This window comes from Alexandromys fortis, unplaced genomic scaffold, assembly GCF_014885135.2.
Source record: "Alexandromys fortis isolate MF-2015 unplaced genomic scaffold, M_Fortis_MF-2015_v1.1 scaffold_8_9099976_23576923, whole genome shotgun sequence".
Taxonomy (NCBI): Eukaryota; Metazoa; Chordata; class Mammalia; order Rodentia; family Cricetidae; genus Alexandromys; species Alexandromys fortis.
In genome coordinates, this window is record NW_026067899.1 from 1,250,285 (window position 1) to 1,273,654 (window position 23,370).

The 23,370-nt window shown below is 45.6% G+C and overlaps 1 protein-coding gene across 3 annotated transcripts in view; it reads right to left on the bottom strand.

The window, feature by feature from the left end:
* The window catches only part of Map3k20 (mitogen-activated protein kinase kinase kinase 20), a 147,074-nt gene extending 124,769 nt beyond the window's left edge, over positions 1–22,305 (bottom strand). Inside the window, exons 1-2 of one of the 3 annotated variants that reach the window (XM_050121435.1) lie at positions 22,002–22,305; positions 10,117–10,307 (exon numbers count right to left, since the gene is read on the bottom strand). In XM_050121435.1, coding sequence (XP_049977392.1) covers positions 10,117–10,275 — 159 coding nt within the window. In that variant the 5' untranslated portion in view covers positions 10,276–10,307; positions 22,002–22,305. Of the gene's footprint in view, positions 1–10,116; positions 10,308–10,454; positions 10,717–22,001 lie in introns of those variants that run through there. The other 2 variants (XM_050121443.1, XM_050121454.1) reach the window with 2 other exon arrangements.
* Positions 22,306–23,370: the final 1,065 nt, after the last annotated feature.

A 23,370-nucleotide genomic window follows, 5' to 3' on the forward strand; every position in this document is an offset into this window, starting at 1 on the left:
AGAGAGAGAGAGAGAGAGAGAGAGAGAGAAAGCGCACTTGTGCCATGGTGTGCATGTGGAGGTTAGCTTGGGCACATCTGTTCTCTTTCACATGTGGGTCTGGGGCAGGCCGGGTTTGGTAGCAGGTGTCTTTCCCCTCTGAGCCATCTTGCTGGCTGATCACCCCTATTGTGACATGCTCAGTGAGAGCTCTCTGAAACCTTTTCAGATGTTTAGAGGCATTCTTTCTCTCTTCTAGAATTTTTCTAGTGTCTAGCTGTTCTTTATTCCACTTTGGCTTTCTCGGACACTGGGGTCCTGGCATATGCCGTTTTTCTTCTGCAGCAAGGGCCTGACTTTATGTAAAATCAGTTAGTCCGGACATAACATTTTTACTGGGAGACATTAATCGGTTTGATTTCACCACACTGTTTAGAGCGTGGCTGAAGAATAAACATTAACTAACCAGAAATGTTTATTGCTCAATATACCAAGATCAATAACACCTTAATGAGAAACTGATATGACAGCTGTAATCGTGCTCCTTCTGTGACCAATGAACGTCGACTCCACACACAGCAAATATGGAATCTTAGCAGAAGGATGGGTTTTTAAGCTTTTAAAAGAATAAGTAGCAAAACAAAGAAAGGGCTCTTGCTAGCAAACAAAACGTTTCTTGGTCCTCTCGATGAGGTCAGAAGCAGCACACAGTGGTGCTGTCTTCATGCATTCCACGGAGTGTGGTGGGTCCTTTGTAAAGTCTTCTTGGCCCTGGGGAAGGCTGCCTTACTGGCTGCTCCCGTAAGTTTCACGTTATCTTCAGACATAATTGAGAATGCGTGGTCACTCATTTAACTCATATGTTTGTTCAACATGGGGCCAATTTTCCCTATCTCTTTTATTGCAGGTCGCATCAGAGTGGCTTTGATTATAAGCTCCTGGTAACAGAACTGCCTCACAGAAGAAGGCTGAGTGAGAGAGGCTATTTGGCTTGCACTTCTGGAAGATGCCCAGATCAATTATCAACAAAACTATTATTATTATTTTTTTTTATTTTTATTTTTATTATCTTGGCTCTTTTCAAGACAGGGTTTCTCTGTGTAACAGCCCTAGCTGTCCTGGTACTAGCTCTGTAGACCAAGCTGGCCTCAAACTCACAGATACCTGCCTGCTTCTGCCTCCCAAGTGTTGGGATTAAAAGCGAGCACCACCACTGCCCGGCCACAATTCATTGTTTTACTAGGCTTAATTTTTAATTCAAAGCATGATTTTTACATGAAGAATGAAATTAATACAGAACACTATAAAGTGCATAAAAGTCCTTAAAGAGAAATGGCAGGTCAGTCTTAAAGGAATGAAAATCAAGAGGTTTTATAGATTCAAACATCAGGTCCCTTAAAGCAAAGTCATACCCAAGAGCCCAGTAAGTACATAGCTGAATGCAAGCCTGCTATCGTATTTACAGGGATCCGGTAAAGACAGATGTGTTCTACAGTGGTTCAGCTGAAAGCATGTAATGAACATGCAGGTACATCGATATAAGACACCTCTTTAAGATGAGCAACATGAGAGGGGAGTCCTCTGTTACACAACAACAATACCAAACAGCAGGACAGATATTTCAGAGTTTACCATGAGCAATGCACAGGGCCCAGCACCATGAGACTTAGCAAAGAAAACCCACAGGAAGGATCAGAATCCAGTAAGGTGACTATGAAAAGACAGAGAGCAAGAATTGTGGCAATGTGCTTGGCACACTGGTGTATGGCCAAGATGGAGACAGCACCAGCTAAGGAGACAGCCTCGGCCTTCTGAGACTGTGCCCCTAGGATACCGAGCATGCTGTCTGTCTTATTTCTTCTTCTACGGCTGTGATAAAACCCTTAGACAAGCAACTCAAGGGAGAAAGGGCCTATTTAGCTCACAGCTCCAGGTCACAGTTCACCACGGCAGAGGAGTCACAGTGGCAGGAGCTTCAGACATTACGTCCACAGTCAGACGAGAATTATAAATGTGTAATTCTACCCGCTGAGGTCCAAGATGCCGAGGAAATGGTGCCGCCCACAGTGGGCAGGATGACGATCACCTCCACAGTTGTGTCCAGCAGTCTGTCTCCCAGGAGATTCTAACTTCCGCCACGTCGACACTAAGTATCACACCACCCATGGGCTTGCCCACACACAGCCACCTGGGTCTTGCCAAGGCTCTCTTCCTGTTGGCTATAAACCGAGTACCTGCTTCCTGCCCGACATAAACCCTAGGTATGAATTTGTTAAAAGCTTCCTAAAAGATGATCCCCACCGGCTGGTCTCACTTTGGACGGCTGACGGTTTCCCAAACCGTCCCTTGTGTTCAGTGCCCTTCCACACAGTGGACATCCATTGTCTCATTTAATCCTTCCGGACGGCCCCGTGACGTGGACACTATAATTAGCCCCACTTTTCAGCTGAGCAGCCACAACCAGAGCACACGGAAAGTTAAGTGACCACTTCTGACAGGAATGTTACCATCACGGGCCAGCTCTAATCCTATGTCAAATTAGAGGTTTGGATGTTAAATGGTATAAATTCAGAAGAAAGAGAAAATTACCATGGGGCTGAGAATGTTCATGAAAAAAAGAGGAAATTAAACCTGAAAACTTAGTAGGACCTGCCCGGGTGGAGAAGACAATGATATTACAGATAAAGGAAAGAATGCGGCCTGGGTTACGGAAGTGAAAGCCTACACAAGTGTGACTGACAGGCTGGGAGCATAGGTCCGCAGGTGACAAGCACAACAGAGGAGTCAGGGGAACACCGGGGGCGAGGAGCTGAGGAGTCAGGGGAGCACCAACGATGAGGACCCGAGGAGTCAGGTGAGCACCAGGGGTGAGGAGCTGAGGAGTTAGGGGAGCACCAGGAGTGAGGAGCTGAGGAGTCAGGGGAGCACCAGGGATGAGGAGCTGAGGAGTCAGGGGAGCACCAACGATGAGGAGCTGAGGAGTCAGGGGAGCACCAGGGATGAGGAGCTGAAGAGTCAGGGGAGCACCAACGATGAGGAGCAGGGGAGCATCAGGGATGAGGAGCTGGGCAGAGGTGTGGCCCTGAGGGCTTTGTTTTGTCCATGTTTGTAAGTCAGTCAGCCAGTGGTCCTCTATGCTCCACGAGACTGGCCAGCAGGACCTGGGAACAGATGCTCTTCTGCACAGGGGGAGCTTAAGGGTAGCCCCAAATCAAAGGCCTGCTAATACCAAGTGTTCTCAACACAAGATCGCCACAGAAACCATGCCAGAACTGAGTGGCACTGCCAGGGATCTGCAGCACCGACGTTTTATCCCCGGGCCCATCAACATGCTTAAATATTGAAAGGACTTACAAAGGGTGTGAGTTCTTCTTTGTCATGTTCGGGGACAGAGAAAATATTAAAACCACAATTAAAAACAGAGAACTCATTAATAAAACGCTACAGCAATGCACAGACAGGAAGGAAGGGTCCCCTTGGGCTAATGAGCAATAACATTTAACTGGTTTTTCCCCAGCGGAAATAGCATCACACTGATCCACTCGGCATAACAAGGCTTTCGTTTTTAATCTGAGTTCTGTCGGTCCCCATATTCGACTTTCTAACTCATAAAGAACCTTTCTCTACACAGAAATTACAAATAGCTCCCATCGTTATGACCAGTTAACTCTCAGACGTCCTTTGCTTACAAATATGTACAGTACGGACCGGTTTTAAAATCCAATCTTACTTGGCTCTCAATATTACTAAAACTCGGTAGGATTGAGTTTTTTCCTTAAAGGGAGGACGTGGCATAAACCAAGGCCAGAGAAGAAAAGGCGATCTTCTCTTTTCCTTCTTGAGGAGTCTGCCTTCTTTCAGTTTGGGGGAGAATGTTTCCTTCATTCCTAATGTGAAGTGGTGTGTCAACATCGTTAAGTATCAACAGATTTCAACGTAACATAAAAGCAGTAATGGTTAGTGCCATCTTGATTGGCTTGAGGCATGCCTTGGGAATTAGCAAAGAACAAAGCTACGAAAAGAAGAAAAGAAAGAACAAAGCTTGGGGGGCATTTCCTTTCCAGAGGTTAGCTTGGGAGGAAGCATGACCCCGCATGTGGGCAGTACCATCCTATGGAAATTGAAATTGAAATGTATACCCTGGCAATGCTGACGCAAGCATGGGCAGCCCGTATATGATGGTCTGTTGAACCCGTATTTTGGGTTTCATGGTCTAAGCTAATGAGGACAACTGACCAGGTCTCTCCCTCAAGAGGACACCAGACCTCATGACAGATGGTTGTGAGTCACCATGTGGTTGCCAAGAATTGAACTCAGGACCTTTGAAAGAGCAGGCAATGCTCTTAACTGTTGAGTACCATCCTATAAGCTGTGCTAAAACAGGGAAAAGGAAAGCTAGCTAATAGGCATACCCTCAATCAACATCACCCTCTCCCTCCCTCCACTCTCCTCAATCCCTTCATTCCTTCACTGTGAGCTGCCCTGTCCCACCAGGCATTCCCTGCCATGGAAAAGTATGGACCCAAGCCACAAGCACGGTCCCCCCACAGAGGACGGTCCCCCCAGAACACGGTCCCCCAGAGCACAGTCTCCTCAGAGCACGGTCCCCCCAGAGCTTCCGGCCTTAAGCTGTGAGCTGAGGCCAGGTTATTGGGAGCAGCAGCAAACAGCTAACACAAAGGCCTACAGGTTGCCATCTGCACCAGATAGGGACAAAGTCATGTGTAGACACACCTGTGTCGAAACATCACGGAATCTAAGCTGCCACGTTTAATCCCTTTTAAAAGTTCACAGTGTGAGACTCGTGGCCTCTTCCTTGCGTGGGGACGGTTCTCTGGGCCATTGGTGGCAAATAAGACAGGTGCTCACAATGACTTTCTCTGGCACTTCCTCTCCTTGCTGAACTACAGCCTGAGCAGCTCAGCTTCGCCCAAGCCAACCAGCAGGTACCGGGAAGACATGCTAATGACGTCTCTCCTTACTTCCGGTGCATCTTCTAAAGATGGCATGTTTTCCTGTCATAAGCATCTTTCAGACAGAAAGGAAACTGCACACTGTAAGAATATCCCTAACAGACGTAGACAGCTGGGACCTGAGCTCTGGGGGCTGCTATGTATGGGACAGCAACGTGAAATGAAAAATGTCCCACATCCCACAGATGAACCTGAGCCTGGACAATGAGTGTCGTGTGGGGCTCCATCCACCCACCATTCCCAAGGCGCAGCTGCTACAGACTGTCAAAGCCGCACTTTTGAAAATGTATTTTTTTCCCCAGTTAGAGACGCAAATCTATGTCCCGGTCAATCCAATCTCTAAAAACCTCACGACATGACACACATCTCTACCACAGAGGAAAATCAGACTGCAGCTACGCCTGAGCTGGACCAGTAATAAACACGACGACGTATTTAAGGGGAAAGGATGCGGATGCTGGCTGCCGGGGTGAAATGCATCAGACAGAGGGGGGAGTAAGAGGGTAGAGATTGGCCATACAGGTGATGAAATATTTGTGTTAATTATATATTCTATACATTGTGTATAGGGATGGTCACTGTGATAGTCACTTTATGTTTGAAATTTTTCATAATAAAATATTGAAGGAAAGCATGAAATCATAGAAAACCACAGACATTCAAGGAGAATATAAGCGGCCCACAGACACCGAGTATATGCCTGTTTTATAAACTGTCTTCCCCATCCCACCCCAATACACTCAGCATTTTCCGAATGGCATATGATGTCACCATACAGGCAGCACCGTGTAGCCTCCAAGTCTTCGCCGTCACCCGCCTGACACGAATCCCTATTCTCCACACCACTGATTGACAGACTTAGAATAAAGTCCCGGAAGTACAACTTCTGACTCAGGAGGGGACCATTTTGAGGCCTGCTTTCGCGTGCTCCCCTTTTCTAAGCCCTCCTCCGGAATGAGCTAGCGCATCACAGAACCTGTCAACCCAGAGGCCTCTGAGCCTTAAACACTCTCATCAATAAAACCTGTCACTCTCATTTCTACTAAGAAACAAAGGCTCTTTTTCAAAAAAAAAAAAATATCTAAAATAGGTACCGCTAGTACTCCCCAGTTTGTTTCCTAAATCCAAGTCAGGGGTGCTGACTCAGGACTTCGCCCCAGCAGTGGGACAGGAGCTAAGTGAGAATGGGGTACCTTTCTGTGTCAGTAAGTAAGGAGAGCGCCAAAAATCAACAGGGCATGCCAAAAGACACAGAAGCCAGCCTGAAGAAGCCCTTGCATGCTGGGTCTAATTTAAGTACAAAACTGCATAACTGTAATGGATTGTAATTGGAGTGTAAAATTGTCTATAAACAAATAAACCAATTGGCCAGTATGGAAAGGGGGTACAGAAGGAGGAGCAGGGGGGAAAGGCTCTTGCTCTCGGCACAGCACACTAACACGGTAATGTCCTACCTAAGACAGAATCATCAAGGGATGCAAGGCTGAAGAACATTTACATAGCCTCAAAGTAGCTACCAATAGCTAATCACAAAAGAGAAATAGGCATTTTCACTGCAGAGGAACTGAGTGAACTCATAACCACAGGCTCAAGTGTAGCATCAGAAAAACTAAGCCAAGCAATACCCATGCCACTGCACCAAGGACCACCAAGGACACACAACCCCTATGACATTCCCACCACAGCCACATAAGCCAAACGAAGGGGAAATCGGTAAGCCCAAAACAAGGAAGGGTAGTCTGCGAAACAAGTGTTCTCTGCTTTGCAAAACTGTCCAAGTCTTAAAAGGCAAAGAAAGGCAGGGGAAACTGTTCCCAAATAAAACAGACTAAACAGACACATCAGCTAGATGCCATCTGTCGTCCTGGAGTGCATCCTGGCTTGGAAAAAGTTCCCATAAAAGTCTCTTGGGACAAAAGGCAAAATCTGAAGGCAGACTATCCAATAAAGTAATATGATCATTCAATTTCCTGGATTTTTAGGAGATGCTGAAATACTTTGAATAAACACTTATCGCATCTGTAACTTATTCTCATAGCCAGCAAAAATAAAATAATTATAACTGCATATAAGTCAATAGCATAAATAAAGAGAAAAGGCAGATGTTGCAAAATGTTTTTAAGTGGTATTATAGAGGTCACGGCAGTCTTGCAATTTTTCTTGGTGTTTGCTTTAAATGGTTTCTAAAGACATTTTAAGTACATGTAAATTTTGCTATTTTCAGCAGAAAGGTAACATGTACTTTCTTTTTTGTTTGTTTGTTTCTTGTTTTTTTGTTTTTTTGAGACAGGGTGTCTCTGTGGCTTTGGACCCTGTCCCGGAACTAGCTCTTGTAGGCCAGGCTGGTCTTGAACTCACAGAGATCTGCCTGTTTTTGCCTCCCGAGTGCTGAGATTAAAGGCGTGTGCCACCATCGCCCAGCTTACTTTCTAAAAGAGAGGGAAGTACCGTACCTCACTACACTAGAGGTCACAAATGAAGAACAAGCCAATAGTCACACAAGCCGAATTTAAGAATTTGGCCTGGGCTGGACAGATGGCTCAGTGGTCCTGTGCTCTTCCAGAGGACCCAGGTTCTACAGCACCTACATGGCAGCAAAAGTTAAAAAAAAAAAACCAACCCAATACACATAAAATAAGTAAATAAATAATTTTCCAGGTGGTGGTGGCACACATATTTAATCCCAGCACTTGGGAGGCAGAGGCAGGTGGATCTCTGTGAGTTTAAGGCCAGCATGGTAAGCAAAGCGAGTTCCAGGACAGCCAGAGCTGTTACACAGAGAAACTTGAAAAAAAAAAAAATTGTCATGTATCATGTACATTCTCCACATTTGACTACGTTCATAGAACACACATTTGTCAAATGTCAGGTAATTCTCAGAGTCCTGTGAAGTGAGTTACAGGAGCTGTATTAAGCGGTCTGTTCCTTCTACAACTCACTGGAAAAGTAACGACCCAGGAGCGGATTGAGGGTACAGACGTGGTGTCGGGGGAGGGAGGGAAGCTGGAGCTCATCACCTTTCTTATCACTTAAAAAGCCCTTAGCCAGTAGCCACCACATATCTTGTGAAATACAAGTCCACGGGGACACACGCTTCCCCTCCAGTAGCATGCTTCCCCTCCAGTAGCCCCAGCAGACTTCCAAGTAGAACTCCTTCCTGTGAGTTTAGCCGTACAGGGTGCCTTGCCGGGAGCCGAATAATGACCGTCTCTGACAACAACAGGCCCCTAAGCGGAACTGGAGTTTCTGCTTTTCCCTCCTCACATGAGTTATATGCTCTTGCCACAGCAGAGCAGGATTTGGCAGCGTCCTACGCTCGCTTTCGCTCTGCGCTTTCCTGTGTCGTTTCCTTGGCCTCTCACACTGTAAAAAAACGGGACGATGTATGCATACAGGCGGGAGAGGTAGGAAGTGAATGGGCTACAACCTGCCTCATCCAATAACCATACAAGAAGTTCGTTGTATCCAAGTCCCACAACCTACCACTTACACATCCTTATGTGAATGGATAGGACTCACCTGGTCAGAGTGACATCCTAACGGACAGGAAGCCTGGCCTCCTGAAATCCACCTGCTCCTACTGGAGTGGCTATTACACTTCTCAATGCTCCACTTCCCAATCTATAAAATGGGGACAATAAGGCAAACGTACCAGCTCCAAGAGTCCAGTCCCAGACACGGTTCTAATGCAAGAACTGATCCTTACTTAGTACCTTCCTGCTTCGTGTGAAACCTACAGACAGTCCCAGGCAGAGCCACCTCAGTGCCACTGTCCCGGCTTCAACACTGGGCAAGCGAGCGGACTGAGGAGCTCCAGCCACTGCTGGGGGAACTTGCAACGCTAACACTGGACTGGCATCACTATTCGGTCATGATGGTTCACTGGTGGCAGTCAATGATAACACCAAGATACTCACTGGGGGAGAACGCATATTTATGGAAAAGTTCGCTTGAAAAGAACAATACTCAGCAAAAACTGCACATTAAAAAAATGGCCAAAGGGCTGGAGAGATGGCTCAGTGGTTAAGAGCACTGCCTGCACTTCCAAAGGTCCTGAGTTCAATTCCCGGCAACCACATGGTGGCTCACAACCATCTGTAATGAGGTCTGGTGCCCTCTTCTGGCCTACAGACATACACACAGACAGAATATTGTATACATAATAAAATAAATATTAAAAAAAAAAAGGCCAAAAAAAGCACCAAAGGGTAAATATTAGAAGCTACCAGCAGGGCAACGACAGACAATGGTAATACACTGTGTATCTCAAAAAGCCAAGGGAGGACATTTGGATGTTTACACTGAAGAGGAAATGTTATACAAGGCAATGGATACAATGACTTCAACATACAACGCGTGCACGTGTTGAAACATTAACATGGCAGGCTCATAGACGTTCAATTTTTTTGTGTGTTCTTAGGATCAATTAAAAGGATCAGTTAGATTTTTAAAAAGAACTTGAAAGAGAAAGCTACCATGCTTAACGCCTATGGGTCACCTACACAAGTTATTTAATTCCTGTGGTACCAAACACATCCACGCCACATCCCTATGAACGATGAAGACCCCAAGAGTTCAGGGCTCACCCACATCGAACACAAGTTCCAGACTCTAAAAGACAAGACCTTATTCTAATTTTACAAGGAAAGGCAACTCCGCCAAGCGCCTAATTCTTTACTTCGCAAAGACTCACCACTGTGAGCCAGTAGAAGAGAAACCTAAGAAGCCAGTATTGCTTAATTCAGTAGAAAAATAATACTCTTATTTTTTTTTTAAGACAACAACTAGGGACCACCCCCAACACGAGGGGTAAAAACAGTAACCAATGTAAATGTTACCTGTTACTCTGTGCTGCTCCCTCCTGGCTGCCCCGGAGAAGTGAACCACTCAAACGTGCCTGTTTCTGTAGGCCAGCCAACATAGAGAGCACCGGGCTCTTTTATACCATGGAATGAAATCCTCTAGCTTCAAATAACCCCTAGTAGAACTCAATCCTAAAGCACACACTGCAATATTTTCTATTTATGAGGTTCCCAAAATGGAAATTGGGAAAGAGCTTCTTGGAGTGGTCCCAAAGGACCTGCCAGATCCCTTGCAGCTCCGTGACCCCTAGGGCCTATGATATCCAAGCTGCTGCGAGGCCTCTGGTAGCAGAAGATCTTACCTCTTTCTCTATCTTGAGTAACTTCTTTACAGCCACCTCCTTGTCCTGTGATATCCATTTGGCTCGATAAACACTCCCAAAACTTCCTCCACCGCAGTTTTCGAAAAACTGCAAGTCGTCAAATTTAATTTGCACAAAGGAGGCGCCGAGAGACGACATCTCATAATGACAGTAGTAAGCGTCCACGCAGTCTGGAGAGAGAAAGGAGAGACACTGGATCACAAACAAGTCAGAGTCCTGCTGCCGATATTTATACCGAGTCCTGTGAAACTTCCAGAAAGAGCAGGATGACTTCAGAAAGAAAAGCGAGACGAACACATCGAAATGAAAGCTCTCACCCTGGCAGCCGGCGCAAAATTCATCAACGGCTTGTCCAGGCTTGGGAACGGCTCAGATTCCTCCGCGGCAGAACCTGTCACAGCGCTTCCTACACATCCCGAGGAGCTCTGCCTAAAGGCTTCTGTGTCACCAGGTCTCCTACCAGGAAGGCTTGACACACAGAAACCATGCTTTCTTTCAACAGTAAGCTAGCATAGCTCGTCTGGCATGCGCGGCATGCCGTCTCTCCCTGTTGCCCTTACTTTACGGGAAAAGTACCCAGCCTAAGCCGGTGCGCATCCTAGCGCCAGCACAGCCAAAAAAAAAAAACGCTGCAGAGTAAACACGCATTCAGTGTTTAGACTCCAAACAAGGTTTCACCGAGGAGTGAAAGAAAAGGTGGCCAAGTGCTGCCAAACGGGTCTCACTAGGCTGCACACCATAGCAGAACCTATTTTCTGAGACGTTGTAGCTGTTTACAATATATTAAGTCACCCAAAGAATACTGCCAAAGACGTTAAATAAAATATATATATTATGCTTGTTTCCGGATGAACCCACGGCCCCTCCCAGAGACTACTTCAGTGAGATTCTCTGTGACTGAAGGGCTCTTACTCTTGCCCAGGTGTGTGTCCATTCCTAATCCTCTATGCTAAACCATAAATTAGCAGGAAAAGCAAAACCCTAGACACACAGGTGATGGCATAAGCTTCTGAGCAGGCATAAAAAGCTGCAGGCGGTAGATAAAAGAATCTGCATGTGCGCCCTTCCTCGGACTGTAAACAGCGAAAGGTGGACCTATATTTGAGGACCCATAAAACAATTGGCTTATGCTCCCAACGGTCACCATCATGAACGACTTCTAACAAATGAAAAGAAAACAGCTATATAAACGTAAAGGCGTCTATGATAAAATGCAGTGTGCGGCCACTCTGCATGTATCTTCTATCTATAAACATTGAGACATACTGAAACATGACGCCTGCACCTTTCTTTTTTTTTATTTTTTTTTTATTTTATTTTATTTTTTTTTGCCTGCACCTTTCTTTCAGAGGATTCTGACACCATCCCCCCAAAGCGCACGAGGGAAGGGGAACACAGGCGTGTAAGAGGGAGAAAGAAACGTGACAGAATTAAGAGCAAACCAGAAGGGTGCGCGGGCCTTTTACTACCCTGGCCATTTTCTATGAAGCCTGAATTTGTTTTTCCTTCCAAAATAAAAGGTAGAAGGAAGCAGTCTGCAGCACTAGAAAGCCAGTGTCTCCCTGTACAACGCAGTGCTTTGCCAAGAGACGCACGCAGGCGGCTAAGATAGTTCAGCGTGCAGCTGGCTTAGCCATCCCATTTTAGGAGCATCAGCTCACTGAAGAACGCTGACTCCTTATGCCAAGTCCAAGTCTGCTCCACGTTAGGGAGAAGGCAAGAAAGAAAAATGAAGCGATTTGTTTATCCTCAATGTTTAGAGCCTTCCACTGTTTAGAAGAGGGAGTCTGCACAAAAACACAGGGAGGGGGACGGCTGTGGGGAACGCAGGCGCAGTCTACTGACACATTTAATTTAGCGATGTTTCATACAGACTCACTACAATCCATAGTTAACTGCAGAAAAGAAGGTCTATAGAAAATGTAGGAGAATATGCCCGACCAACACAGAGAGTGTGTGCAAAGCAAAAAGCTTTTATGATAAATGTCAAACGCTATGCTAGCTCTCCGCGGGGCGGCAGAGGACAGGCCTATGTTTTTATAATCAATTTATCAGGTATAGGAATTTAAATAGGCCTGCAAAGCTTAGCAGACAAGGCAAGCCCACTGCCTCCCTGTGCCCCGCTCAACTCTCACTGCTGAGAAAGCCACTCACGCCGGCTCCTTTGAGGATTCTCTCTTCTTTACCACATCTGGGGGGCGTGACTAAACACTGCCGCTTCTTAACGTTTCCCATTTCAGATCTTGTTACAGTTCCCAGGGAGGGAGTCAGCTCTTACACACCATCCTCAGCCTCCACAGGCTCAGGCACTAGGCTGTTCTAACCCCTCTGTTCGCAACCCCAACATTTGGCTAAGTCAATATTCGCAGTTTGTAGTAGGCTTGCAAAGTCAATATTATTCCCAGCACCGCCATGTGGCAATTTTATCTTACTTAGATAACTTTTGTTTCTTCTGGAGTTACTAGTTCCCCTGTGTTTTCTTCTATTGTTTGTTTAGCTTTTCATGCTACTGACAAACTTAGCCAACCCATCAAATTCTCCCAGGACTGCAAAACTCTCAAAGAAGTAAAACAAAACAATAACAACAACAACAACAACAAACAAACAAAAAAACAAAAAACACCAAATCTCTGTTATTCTGGAAGAAGGAAGATGCTGGTTTTCATGGAGACATTCTTTCTTAACACCTCATCTTGATTCAGTCTGGCTGGAATAGCTGCTTCCCAGGTCAGACTGTAACTGGGATTTCTTCTCTTGTGCTAATCAAAGACCTTCCTTCTCCTTCACCCTCTGAGGGAAAACCTTGCCCTTGGACCTTCATTTTCTCTTTCTTGGTTTACTTCTGCACCTTGATGACATTCGTCTCTCATTGACTCTGAGCAGACGGCACAGAATGGGGTTTTTGAGTCTCCACTAGCAACCTGTCTGCTGCTTTAGGAAGGATATTATCCTTTATGTAGCTGTGAAAGTATATTTTATTTTTTTTTTGCATTTTTTAAAATTAACTTATCCATTCATTTTGTGAGTGCAAATATTTTGCCTGCATGTGTGTCTGGGTGCACAGAAACTGAAGGGGTCATCAGATCTCCCGGAAATGGGGTCACACAGATGCTTGTAAGCCACCAGGTGGGTGCCAGGAACTGAACCCGGGTCCTCTGCAGAGTACCAAGGACTCTTAATCAATGAGCCATCTCTCCAGTACTCTCACTGAATTTGTTTTTCTCCAAGACTTATCTCTTTATTATATGTGTATAAGTGTTATGCTTGCATGTATGTATGTGCACCATGTACATGCCTGGCGTCTGCAGTGTTTGAAGAAAGCATTAGATCCTCTGGGATTCGCTACAGTCGTCAGCTTCCACAAGGATGCTGGGAATAGAACCCAGGTCCCCGGAAAGAACAACACATGTACTGAAGCCCTGAGTCGTCTTTTTAGCCCCTCTTTCATTTTGAGGGCAGCTATGGACAGGTGGACGCTACTCCGGCTTCTAAACCTTTTTACGTCTTTTTAAAAAAAAAAGCTTTTAGAATTACTTTTTATCTGTAGATTTCCACCTTTTTAAGGCTGTCCTTGGAGATTATTTGTCCCCCCCCCCCCCCCCCCCCCCCCCCCCCGCTCACTGATAGGACACTCAGTTCCAATCTTTAATTCGTGTCTTTGAGTCTCAACCGTCCCATGTTCCTTACCAATTGAGCCGCTTGTATTTCATGTCTTATTTTGCAAACACGCATGAAGCCCTGCTCTCAGTTCCCCTTCTGTGCTGACCACACATCTGTCCCTCACACTGTCTCCGGAGCATTCTTTCTATCCAGCCATCTTTCCCATCGCACTCCCAGCAGAACATAAACCTCCCAAACCCAGAGTTCATTTCCGTCCATCCTGGGTTTTCAGCACCAGACACGCAGTACAGCCCCTTTTCTGCTCTAGCCTGTCTGTTCAATTAATTAATGGCTTTTGGATAATTTTCCCGTTATAATTCCCGGAGCTGCAAAGATTTCAGTCAAACTCAGGAAAGTGAGACCTGCCGTTTTCACAGCGCCCGCAGAGGACTCTAAATCAAATCTGTTTGAGAAGCTGCCACAGGCTTCTTGGGGAACCTGGGGCCTCCAGTACTGGGTGCCTCTCAGTTTGGGTTGAGACAGAGGAGGGGAGGAGAAACCCTTTCCCAAACAGAGAAGGATGTGATCAGCAAGAACTAACTTTGAACCCCCTGGCCTTGGCTATGGTGGCCACCCCGACGAGAAGCAACAAGGTACATTTGTCCACGTCAGTTACTCATACTGTACTATACCCCGCTGTTGGGAATTGGCTCTACATGAATGGATGATGCAATTACTTGGATGTTTTATTGAGACTGTAAAAAAATTAAGTCCCTTCTAATTTCTGAAGAGATTAACAATTTTAAGAGTGTGTCAGTGAAGGTTTTAACTCCAGTGAGCTCAGCAAGGCATCAAATCCCTCAGTTAAAAAATTTGGTTTAGCTCTCCACCCCTGTATACATATGTACATATGTGTGCATACATATATATATGTGCATGTGTGTATGTATATATGTGTAAATTTCAGGCTACATATGTATATTGCTTCCTCTTTCATTTTAAGTCGCTATTCAAAGATCAGTTTACAAGGAGAATGAAATATGAGTTGCCACTACCCAAACCCAGAGCATCTTGGGAAGAAACTGATCAAACCACAGCATCAAGACCTGATCAAATTATGCTAGAGTTTCTCAGAAACATCTCTACTGTCTAGACCGATAAAGCCATCTATTAGACTGGGAGCCAGACATACCCATTTGCTTACAAAGGCTACCAGATGACACACGATGTTTTTAACTCCATCGGAGACTGGCTTTTACATAATACAGACAATCCCACAGCCCTGCAGGTGGACTCGGAATAGGAACATCACGAAAATCAGAACATAGTAAGGGGTCACAAATTTGAAAACAAAAGCAAGTTGGTTAAATTCAGCCATCTGCTGACTTGAGCAGTAGCCAAAACTTGATGATTTCAAAAATGTCCCTAAATTAAAAATACAAAACTAATTTCAATTATTAACTAAACAGATAAAAGCATACATAGTATCATTTAGTTAATTATAAAAGCAGAACCATATAAAAGTGGAAAAGTCTTAAACGAAATATTATTTTACGTTTTAGTTTCCCATCTTCTCAACAAGGGAGCTGGGGTCAGGACTTAGCTCACGGGTCTTTAATTCACCTCTTGATTTTTCGAATTGGTATCAATCTCAAGTCAGTTGTCTGTCACTTTATTTCTGCCACAGATAAATACAAATAAAAATAAAAGGCTACTTGAATGTCTACCATTTGAGAAGCAAAGTTTTACAATTAGACGGAACTGAGTTGAATTCTGTCTCCGTCTCTCTTGAAACAGCCACGTTTCTTCCAATGATGCCATTTCTAAACCTCGTAAATAAGGGTTTTGAAATCACCTCCATCTGACAATCCTGATGGCACCGGAAACGGAAGCATCACTTTTAAGCACAGACAGGCAGCACAGCCAAGAGCAAAGACCCAGTTAGCCAGAGCGAGCCGCAGACCCCAGTGCAAGCTATCTGAGCTCAGTCAGGCGAAGGACTGTGTGTCTCTGCAATGTAGGCTTCCCGCGGCTTCCCCCAGACTCTTCATGGGGAAGCAGGGGAGGTGTGGAATCTACACACAACAGGTAGAAATGGAGGCCCTCTAACTGTTGTCTAAGCTTTGATGCCACCCATTCTTTCGGCCTTCATAATCAGTCCTGTCTCCCCCTCCCATGTTCAGAACTGTGTTCTGTTTTATTTCAGTCACTTCTGCTGCCCAACTGTTGACAAGCGGCCTGTAGATTTCTAAGTGCTTTTTGGTTGTGTTTATGTGTCTTAACTTCTTCCCACCCTTGTGCTTCCTCTCCCTTTGGGGGTTGGGTCACTGTGCAAAGTCTATCTTACGAGCAAGGATTATTTAGTTATTTCCCACACAAGGTCTCGCTATATTGTCCAGGCTGGCCTTGAGCTTGGGATGCCCCTGCCTCCGCTTCCCAAGTGCCAAAGTTAAAGATGTGTACCAAGATGCCTAGCTATACATGTAACTTTTTTCCTTTCAAACTGTTTTTTCAAAGAGATGAACCCTATTTAAGTTACTAGAAGGTTTTTTTCTTGTACTTTTAGATATTAGTATTTGCAGAACATATTTATTCAATTACAGTATTCACTGTCTGGCCATCTTCCTTCTGATCTAATCTACCATAGCACATGGGCACCTGACTCAAGAAAACTATAATCTGCCTTATCAAATACCTCCACATCATAATGAAAATATTTTTTAAATTAACTTTACAAATGAAGTCTGGAATTTCTCTGGACTGTTCTCTTTTGGACATATATGAACCCATTGTTTCTAATGTATAACTTCCTCATTTTCCATCCCTAACTTAAACTTTCCTTTTTTTTTCCTTTCTTCACAAAAGTAGTTATACATTTATTTCTCACACAACTTAAGAAGAAAGACTAATTGTGTCACCGTGATCAAGATAAACTTTTAAAGAGCTTTCTCAGGCTGAAGAGATAGCTCAGTGGATCAGATTATTTGCTATGCAAACAAAAGGACCTGGGTTCAAATCCCTGGCATCTAGGTGAAAGTCACGCACGGCAATGCAGGCCTGTCATCCCCAGCACTGTTGGCGGGGACTCTGGGAGCTTGCTAGCCAGCCAGTCTAGCCAAAACGGCAAGCTTGAGATTCAGTGAGAGACCGTGCCTCAAACAATAAAGCCGAGAGAGATAGAAGACACCTAGCATCGTCCTCTGGCCTCTGCATGCAGCTGCCCATGTATATGCACACATAAACATGCATATACCACACGCACACAAGGAAGGAGGGGAGGGAGAGAAGAAGAAAGGATTTGGGGGTCAGCAAGATGGCTGGACAGGTAAGAGCACTGGCCAGCAAGCCTGAGTTCGATCCTAGGAACGCACGTGGTAGATGACATTCCCACAAGCTGTCCTCTGACCTCCATACATTTTGCGCATCCAAACATATACATACATAAACAATAAATAAATTTTTTTAAAAAAAAACTTAAAGGTGATTTTGCAAAAGCAGCCCTCAACCTCTAGCCAACTGATGTGTATTTCTTCATACAGTTCAGTAAGTAAATGTATCAAAACCACATATCATCGTGTGCTTTATAATGCTGTTTGGAATTGCTGCCCTGTATTCTTTTAAGGGCATATTTTTTTTTCTAAGAAAAGGGAAGTCTTTGGTTCGATATATTTCTTCATAATGTCAGGGTCAGAGATTTAAAGACACAATTCTTGAACAGACTGCTCTGTGCCCGTCTTTAAAAAAGAAAATCATTAATGATAACTAAGTCTATTAGGAAAACTGACTAGAAGCATGTCTACTTTGCTATTTTCTTCTAAACGGCTTTCAGAAAAGGACCCCTCACATAACATAGGTTGGACCCAAGAAACAGGGCTCCTTCTGGCATGTGTATGAGAAATCCAGCTTTAAATGAGTCTAGACGAGAACGGACGATCTCCCTCTCTCTGTGCTTCGCCATCTATGTAACATGACTCTTCAGTTGGAGCAAAGGTTACAGCAAAAACAAGCTAGTTAAATGAAACATTCTTATGCATCCATTAATATTCCAATAAATGAAAATCAACTTCCGTGGCCTACTACCTTGCCAGAAACGCTGTTAGCAGAAATAAAACCAATGAGAAAGTGCATCCACGTCCGGGGCTACTGGAGCAGCTCTTGTGGGAAAAGAGATGGGACTGCCCCTGAGTAAAGACAGAGAACACGGAGAGGACATAAGTTCTGGGGCTGCCTAGACGAAGGCCCAGGTGCCCCGGGGTGGGGCTCTTCTGGGGGCAAGGCCCAATGCCTAGGCCAGCCTCCCACTCATCCTGGGGATTTGCTGTACAGTTCTCTCCTCCAGAACTGTCCCTGTCAATCAGGAAACACCCAAGCAGCCTGGCTTCTGACAAATAAGGTGCAAGCTCAGCCTGGGTAGCTGAAAGGAATGCTTCCTAACAAGGGTCAATCGATATGCAGGTCAGAACCGGGTCAGCTGAAGGTGGATGAAAGATAAGACAGACACCGGGAAATTCAAATCAGCCAAGAAGCAAGACCCAGATTACGCTTTGCTGACTGAGAGGTAGAAATTAGCTGTGGGTACAAGTTGCACAATTGCTGGTGACTAGGATAGCCCCGCAAGAATCTATTCTGCCCTCTTAGTAGTTCGTGACGCATGCCTGAGTGTTCAGCAGGAGGTGGGGGCGTGGAGAAGAGATCCTGCATCAGCGAGACAAGAATGGGTGTGTCTCTAAGGCCTGCTTCAGCCCACTAGCATGATGACTAACCAGGCTAGTATGAGGTCCTGAGAGACCGTCTTCCTTTCCTGGGAGGCGCATCTGACAGTAAACACGAGGGGGTGTTCAGTAGTCTACATGGCTGATGGAAAGAGTAGAAGTTCCGGGGCCACACTCTTGGAATTCTTCTCGCATAGCTAGAGAGGTCCAATTCCAATGTCCGTCTCGAACTCTTCTCTCCCATCCCCAAAGTAAAGTACTCTTTCCATCTTGAGACCATCAGGAGAACCACAGACTATAGACTCCTGGGATGGATGAACTAATTCCATTCTTTCCCTAGCAAAATGGAGTCACTTTACCTCTTCCATCAGCCTGGGGCTACAAACCTCAGCAAAGCCGACCGCATCTTCCCGTCTGCATATTCCCACATAAGCAGCACACAACACTGCAGAGGAGGTCAGTGAGTCCTACTTTCTGGCCTTAAAACAACCATCTGACTCTAAGATGCGGAGGAGTAAATGTGTCTGTTTATATTGCTTTGCTTGGTTAAGAGAAGACTGGAAAGTCCACATGAATTTTTAGGGTTAAATGAAAGATTTTTAAAGCAAACGTTTGCCTACCTTGGAGGTGCTTATTGGCTGCAGACTCGCAAAGGGACACAGTCCTTCTCCTTCACAGTAGGGTATTCTGATAGAAAAGCTTAAGCAAGTATTTACTCCGTGACCTAGAGATAAACGTGTTCACGTAGGGTTTCCTATGTGAAGTCCAGAGATGGGTCCAGAAAGAATTGATGGACCCTGGAGAGAGGACTACTGAAAAGGAGCCGTACAAACGGCTCCAAGAGATCTTAGCTCTGCTTCTCAGCCACAGCCTTCCCATGTTTCTCTAACTTCCAAAGTCTTCACCTATGTGCTTCCCCAACACACAGTATTACAGAGTTGCTTTGGAAACCCTTGTACACAAGAGGCGTGGCCAGGAAGACTCCATCTCAGCATATGCATTTACGTACGACAGGAACAAGGCAAAATACTATGTGTGGGCAAGCCTTGCCGGGCAAAGCTGAAGCAAGCCCCCAGCTTGAGAAACGTGGGAAAGCCCTTTCTGCACTCAGTCCCGGTAGCTGGAGTTTCCCCGACTAGCCCTGGCATTTCTACACGCTGTCTCATAGACATCTCCCAGGAAGCAGGTATCACTGCCTCCCAAGGGTGTAAATGTCAGCCAAGCCTCGTTTACAAACAACAAAACTGGGGTTCACCTTGGGTCACCTCTTTTTCCTCCACTGCATATTCTACTCCATCATTTACTGCCTCCTGATTTTCCCCTTAAAATAGACTTGTCTCTTGTTAGCCTAATAACTGGATAGCTTACTATCCACATATTTGAGGCTTTAGTTTTCTACAAGCAACTATGTCAATGAGTAAAGTATCAGATGTGTCCCCCCCCCCATTCTCATGGTGTTTCAGTGGGCTGGGATTATTTAACTCCTGTTTTACTCAATGCTCCAGCTGTCTCTTGGGGGAATCAGCAACAAAAGCCCCTGAAGTATTAGTCAAACTATCTGGCATGCATGGCTCTCTTCCCTCACAAGTAACAACTTCGGATACAGATGTAACTATATTTGCTTATGTGCAGTGGGTTCAAGGTTAATAGGCGCAAAGGAAGCAGCCTAAATCTTCCCCATAGTAAGACAGAAGGTGTCTCAGCTGTTGCTATTATATTTAGATAGACCAGTCCCCGTCCCTTGTCAATCTGTCCAGGGCAGAATAAAATGGAAAACAAATGATCCCAACTTTTATTCCCAACGTCTGAGAGTACAGAGGCTCTCTTAGTCTGACAACACTGTATCACCATGAACACCTTTCCCCAGCGTAACAGAGGATCTCACTGGCTCTTCTCTGAATGTGTCAAGCTCTAAACTCCACTGTCCGTTTTGCTGGGCGCACTGGGAGCTTCATCTGACCTCTTTCCCGAAACGTCCCTGCAATTTCTCCAGTGGATCCTCTGGTGATTCAGTTGTTCACTCCACGCCCTTCGTAACTCCTGGTGATAATTCTACAGCCCTATCAGACTCAGTTTCACTGCTGAGCCCAGATAGGCACGGAGCCAATGTATTGCCAATAGCACTCACTCTGCACTAACTTAAAATACACGGTGCGGCTTGCCAAGTTTCCTTATTTGGCGAGAAGGTCCCTCAGTTCCCAAGATCTTTGACCATCCATTTTTAGATCTAAATCCGTGCGCTTAATATTTGGTTATTACTTCTCTTAATGTGTTCTTATGCATATCCCCCCCCAAAATACTTTTAAGGGATCAATCATCTACTCGCTTCCCTAGACAATAAAATGTTCCCCACTTAAACTTTTGCCTTGCACATTCTTAAGTTTAAAACACACAAACACGCTTCACAATAACTCCAAAAAGTACTTGCAGAAATTATATTGTAAAAGTTTAAAATAAACAGTACACAGTGCTCCAAACGACCATTTTCCTCTATCATAATTCTCTTTCCAAACAAGCTAAATTCATGTTCATTTACAATCTCCCAAATCTCTCACTATTGTAGCAGAAATCTAAAACAAAGACTCTACAAATGACCAAAACCATAATTAAAATACAGCCGGCACTTTTTTTTTTTTTTTTTTAAATCAAAGAAGGCATGAAATGTCGTAGAAACAGGCCTACGACAAAGAAGTCTGGTCTTGGACCATTTGTTTATTTTTATCGTTAAATATTTTGGAAGGTTTGGATCCACTAAATCCTGACAGATGGTTTCATCTACAGTCAAGAAAGCCAGAAGACTCGCTACAACTACTTCTGGGGTAAAACAGGAAGACACTTCAACCACACAGCCTGAACTCAGATATCCTCAATCCATTCTGGAAGCCGGTTCTCATACGCATTATTAATGAAGGCTGCTTATTGTGAAATCGCTGGAACGGGCCACCAAATGGTGCGCTTTCATTATTAACGAAACTAACAAAAATAGCAATTATGTTCCCCATAAACAGTGCTTACGCAGGATCTCCAGGCGCATGAGAAACATACATTTTTGGGCAACCCAACAAGGACGTGCCATTGTTTTTTCAGGCAGTTCCATGTCAACTGGGCAGTTTAGAATTAAAGTTTTTCGGGAAGCTGTCACACGCGGGGCGAGGCATGGCTGCGGCCCGGAGGCACTCACAGCCAAATCGGGTGTGGGTCCCCGACCCCCGACACCCGCGTGTGCTCCCACGGAAGGGAAAGGTGCTCGGGAAGGGCAGCCGCCACAGGCGCCCGGGCTGTGTCAGGCCGGGCTCTTCCGGGCACCGACTGCTCCACGGGACTGTCCCGGGCATGCCCAAGCCGTACTCGGCCCAGCGACAGGGAACTGCGGGGCCTCAGGGCACCGGGCGCAGGGCTGCAGGGCACCGGGCGCGGGCCGAGGACAGCCGCGCGCCGAGCCCCGGCCTCCCACACCCGCGCAGCCCTAGTCCCCACAGGTCCGGGCCCGGGCCCGAGCGATCCTCCAGGGTGGTGCTCCCTCCCTCTTCCCCGGTCCCCCATGACCCCTACCTGGCTCCCGGGCCGGGTGCGAGCGGCGGCGGGGGTCGGGGACGGCGGCCCGCGCTGCTCCCACGCTTCCGCCGGAGTCAGGAGTTGAACATTCCGCCTCTCCGCGCGGCGCCAATGGGGACGACGTCGCTGCAACAGCACCACCTACCTACGGGCGCGGTACCGCCAGCCCCCCAGCCTCCCGGCACGCCCGGCCCAGCGCCCTGAGGAAAGACCGTGGCTCTGGGTCACACAGACCCCGGGTGCTGCTCGCCCCCGCGGGACCTGGTGCTCTGCCTGGGAGGGGGCCAACAGGGAAGTGGATTTCTGTGGAGACAGGGTTGCAGGTGCCTCAGTTGGGACCATCAACAGGTACTTTGGGAATTTTGAGGAGGAGTCACGGACTGCTGCTCTGGTTGGTGACTTTAAGGTGAAGTCCCTGAGATTTCACATTGAGGTGACAGAGTCCATTGCAAGTATGGAAGAAGAAAAAAAAGTGGCACCGGACTTTGGGAAATAATAATAATAATAAAAAAAATTGGCTGGGGAGAATGGAACTGGAGAGGAAAGAGAGAAGAGATTGCAAAAGTAGGAGCGTCATTTTCTGAATAAGAATTTAGTCATGCACACACTTGGAGAATTATGGAAAGTGGAAGCGGAGTAAAATGGGTGTTTGCTTTAGCGCATTGCTTGATATTGCAGCGCGTGGCTTACAAGCCCTAAGATTTTAAATCACGTTCTTTACTTCCCATTCATTTTAGTGGTGATTTAGAGAGTTGCCTGGGGATGGAAACAGGATTAATGGGAGATATTGTCACTTCCTGCTTACAGATAGGACCGCGAGGACCTGAGTTAGAGGGTGCAACATAAAAAAAGAAATTGGAATTTTGAGAGACATGTTTCAGAAAGAGGCCACAGAAATTGGTGACCCATTCGATTGGGAAAGAAGAAAGCAATGATGCCAGGATTTGAGACCTGGGTGTCAGGAAGAATGATGGTGTCATTGACAGAAATAGAAATTTGTGGAGAGGAAACTGGCTTCCTGCTGAGTTTTGAAGCCATGAGAGGAAGAACAGGTAGAGATGAAACAAGAAACGGAAATCAGAAGGGAGGCCAAAGGAGAAATAGAAATTCTGAAAAACGTTCATATATGTTTAGGATATGAATGTGGAAGGGTGGGTAAACATAAATTAATAATCTTAAAAAGCCCTTCTGGTCTGTTATTACAAAGACTGAGGGTTTTAGATTAATAAACTACATCTTGGTAACCGAGAAGACTGAAGAAAACTTCCACACTAAAAAAAAAAAAAAAAAAAAAATTCTGTGCAAAGTGATCAAACGATTGTAGAAGCCTCCGGTCTACTCAAAAAAAAAAAAAAAAAAAAAAAAG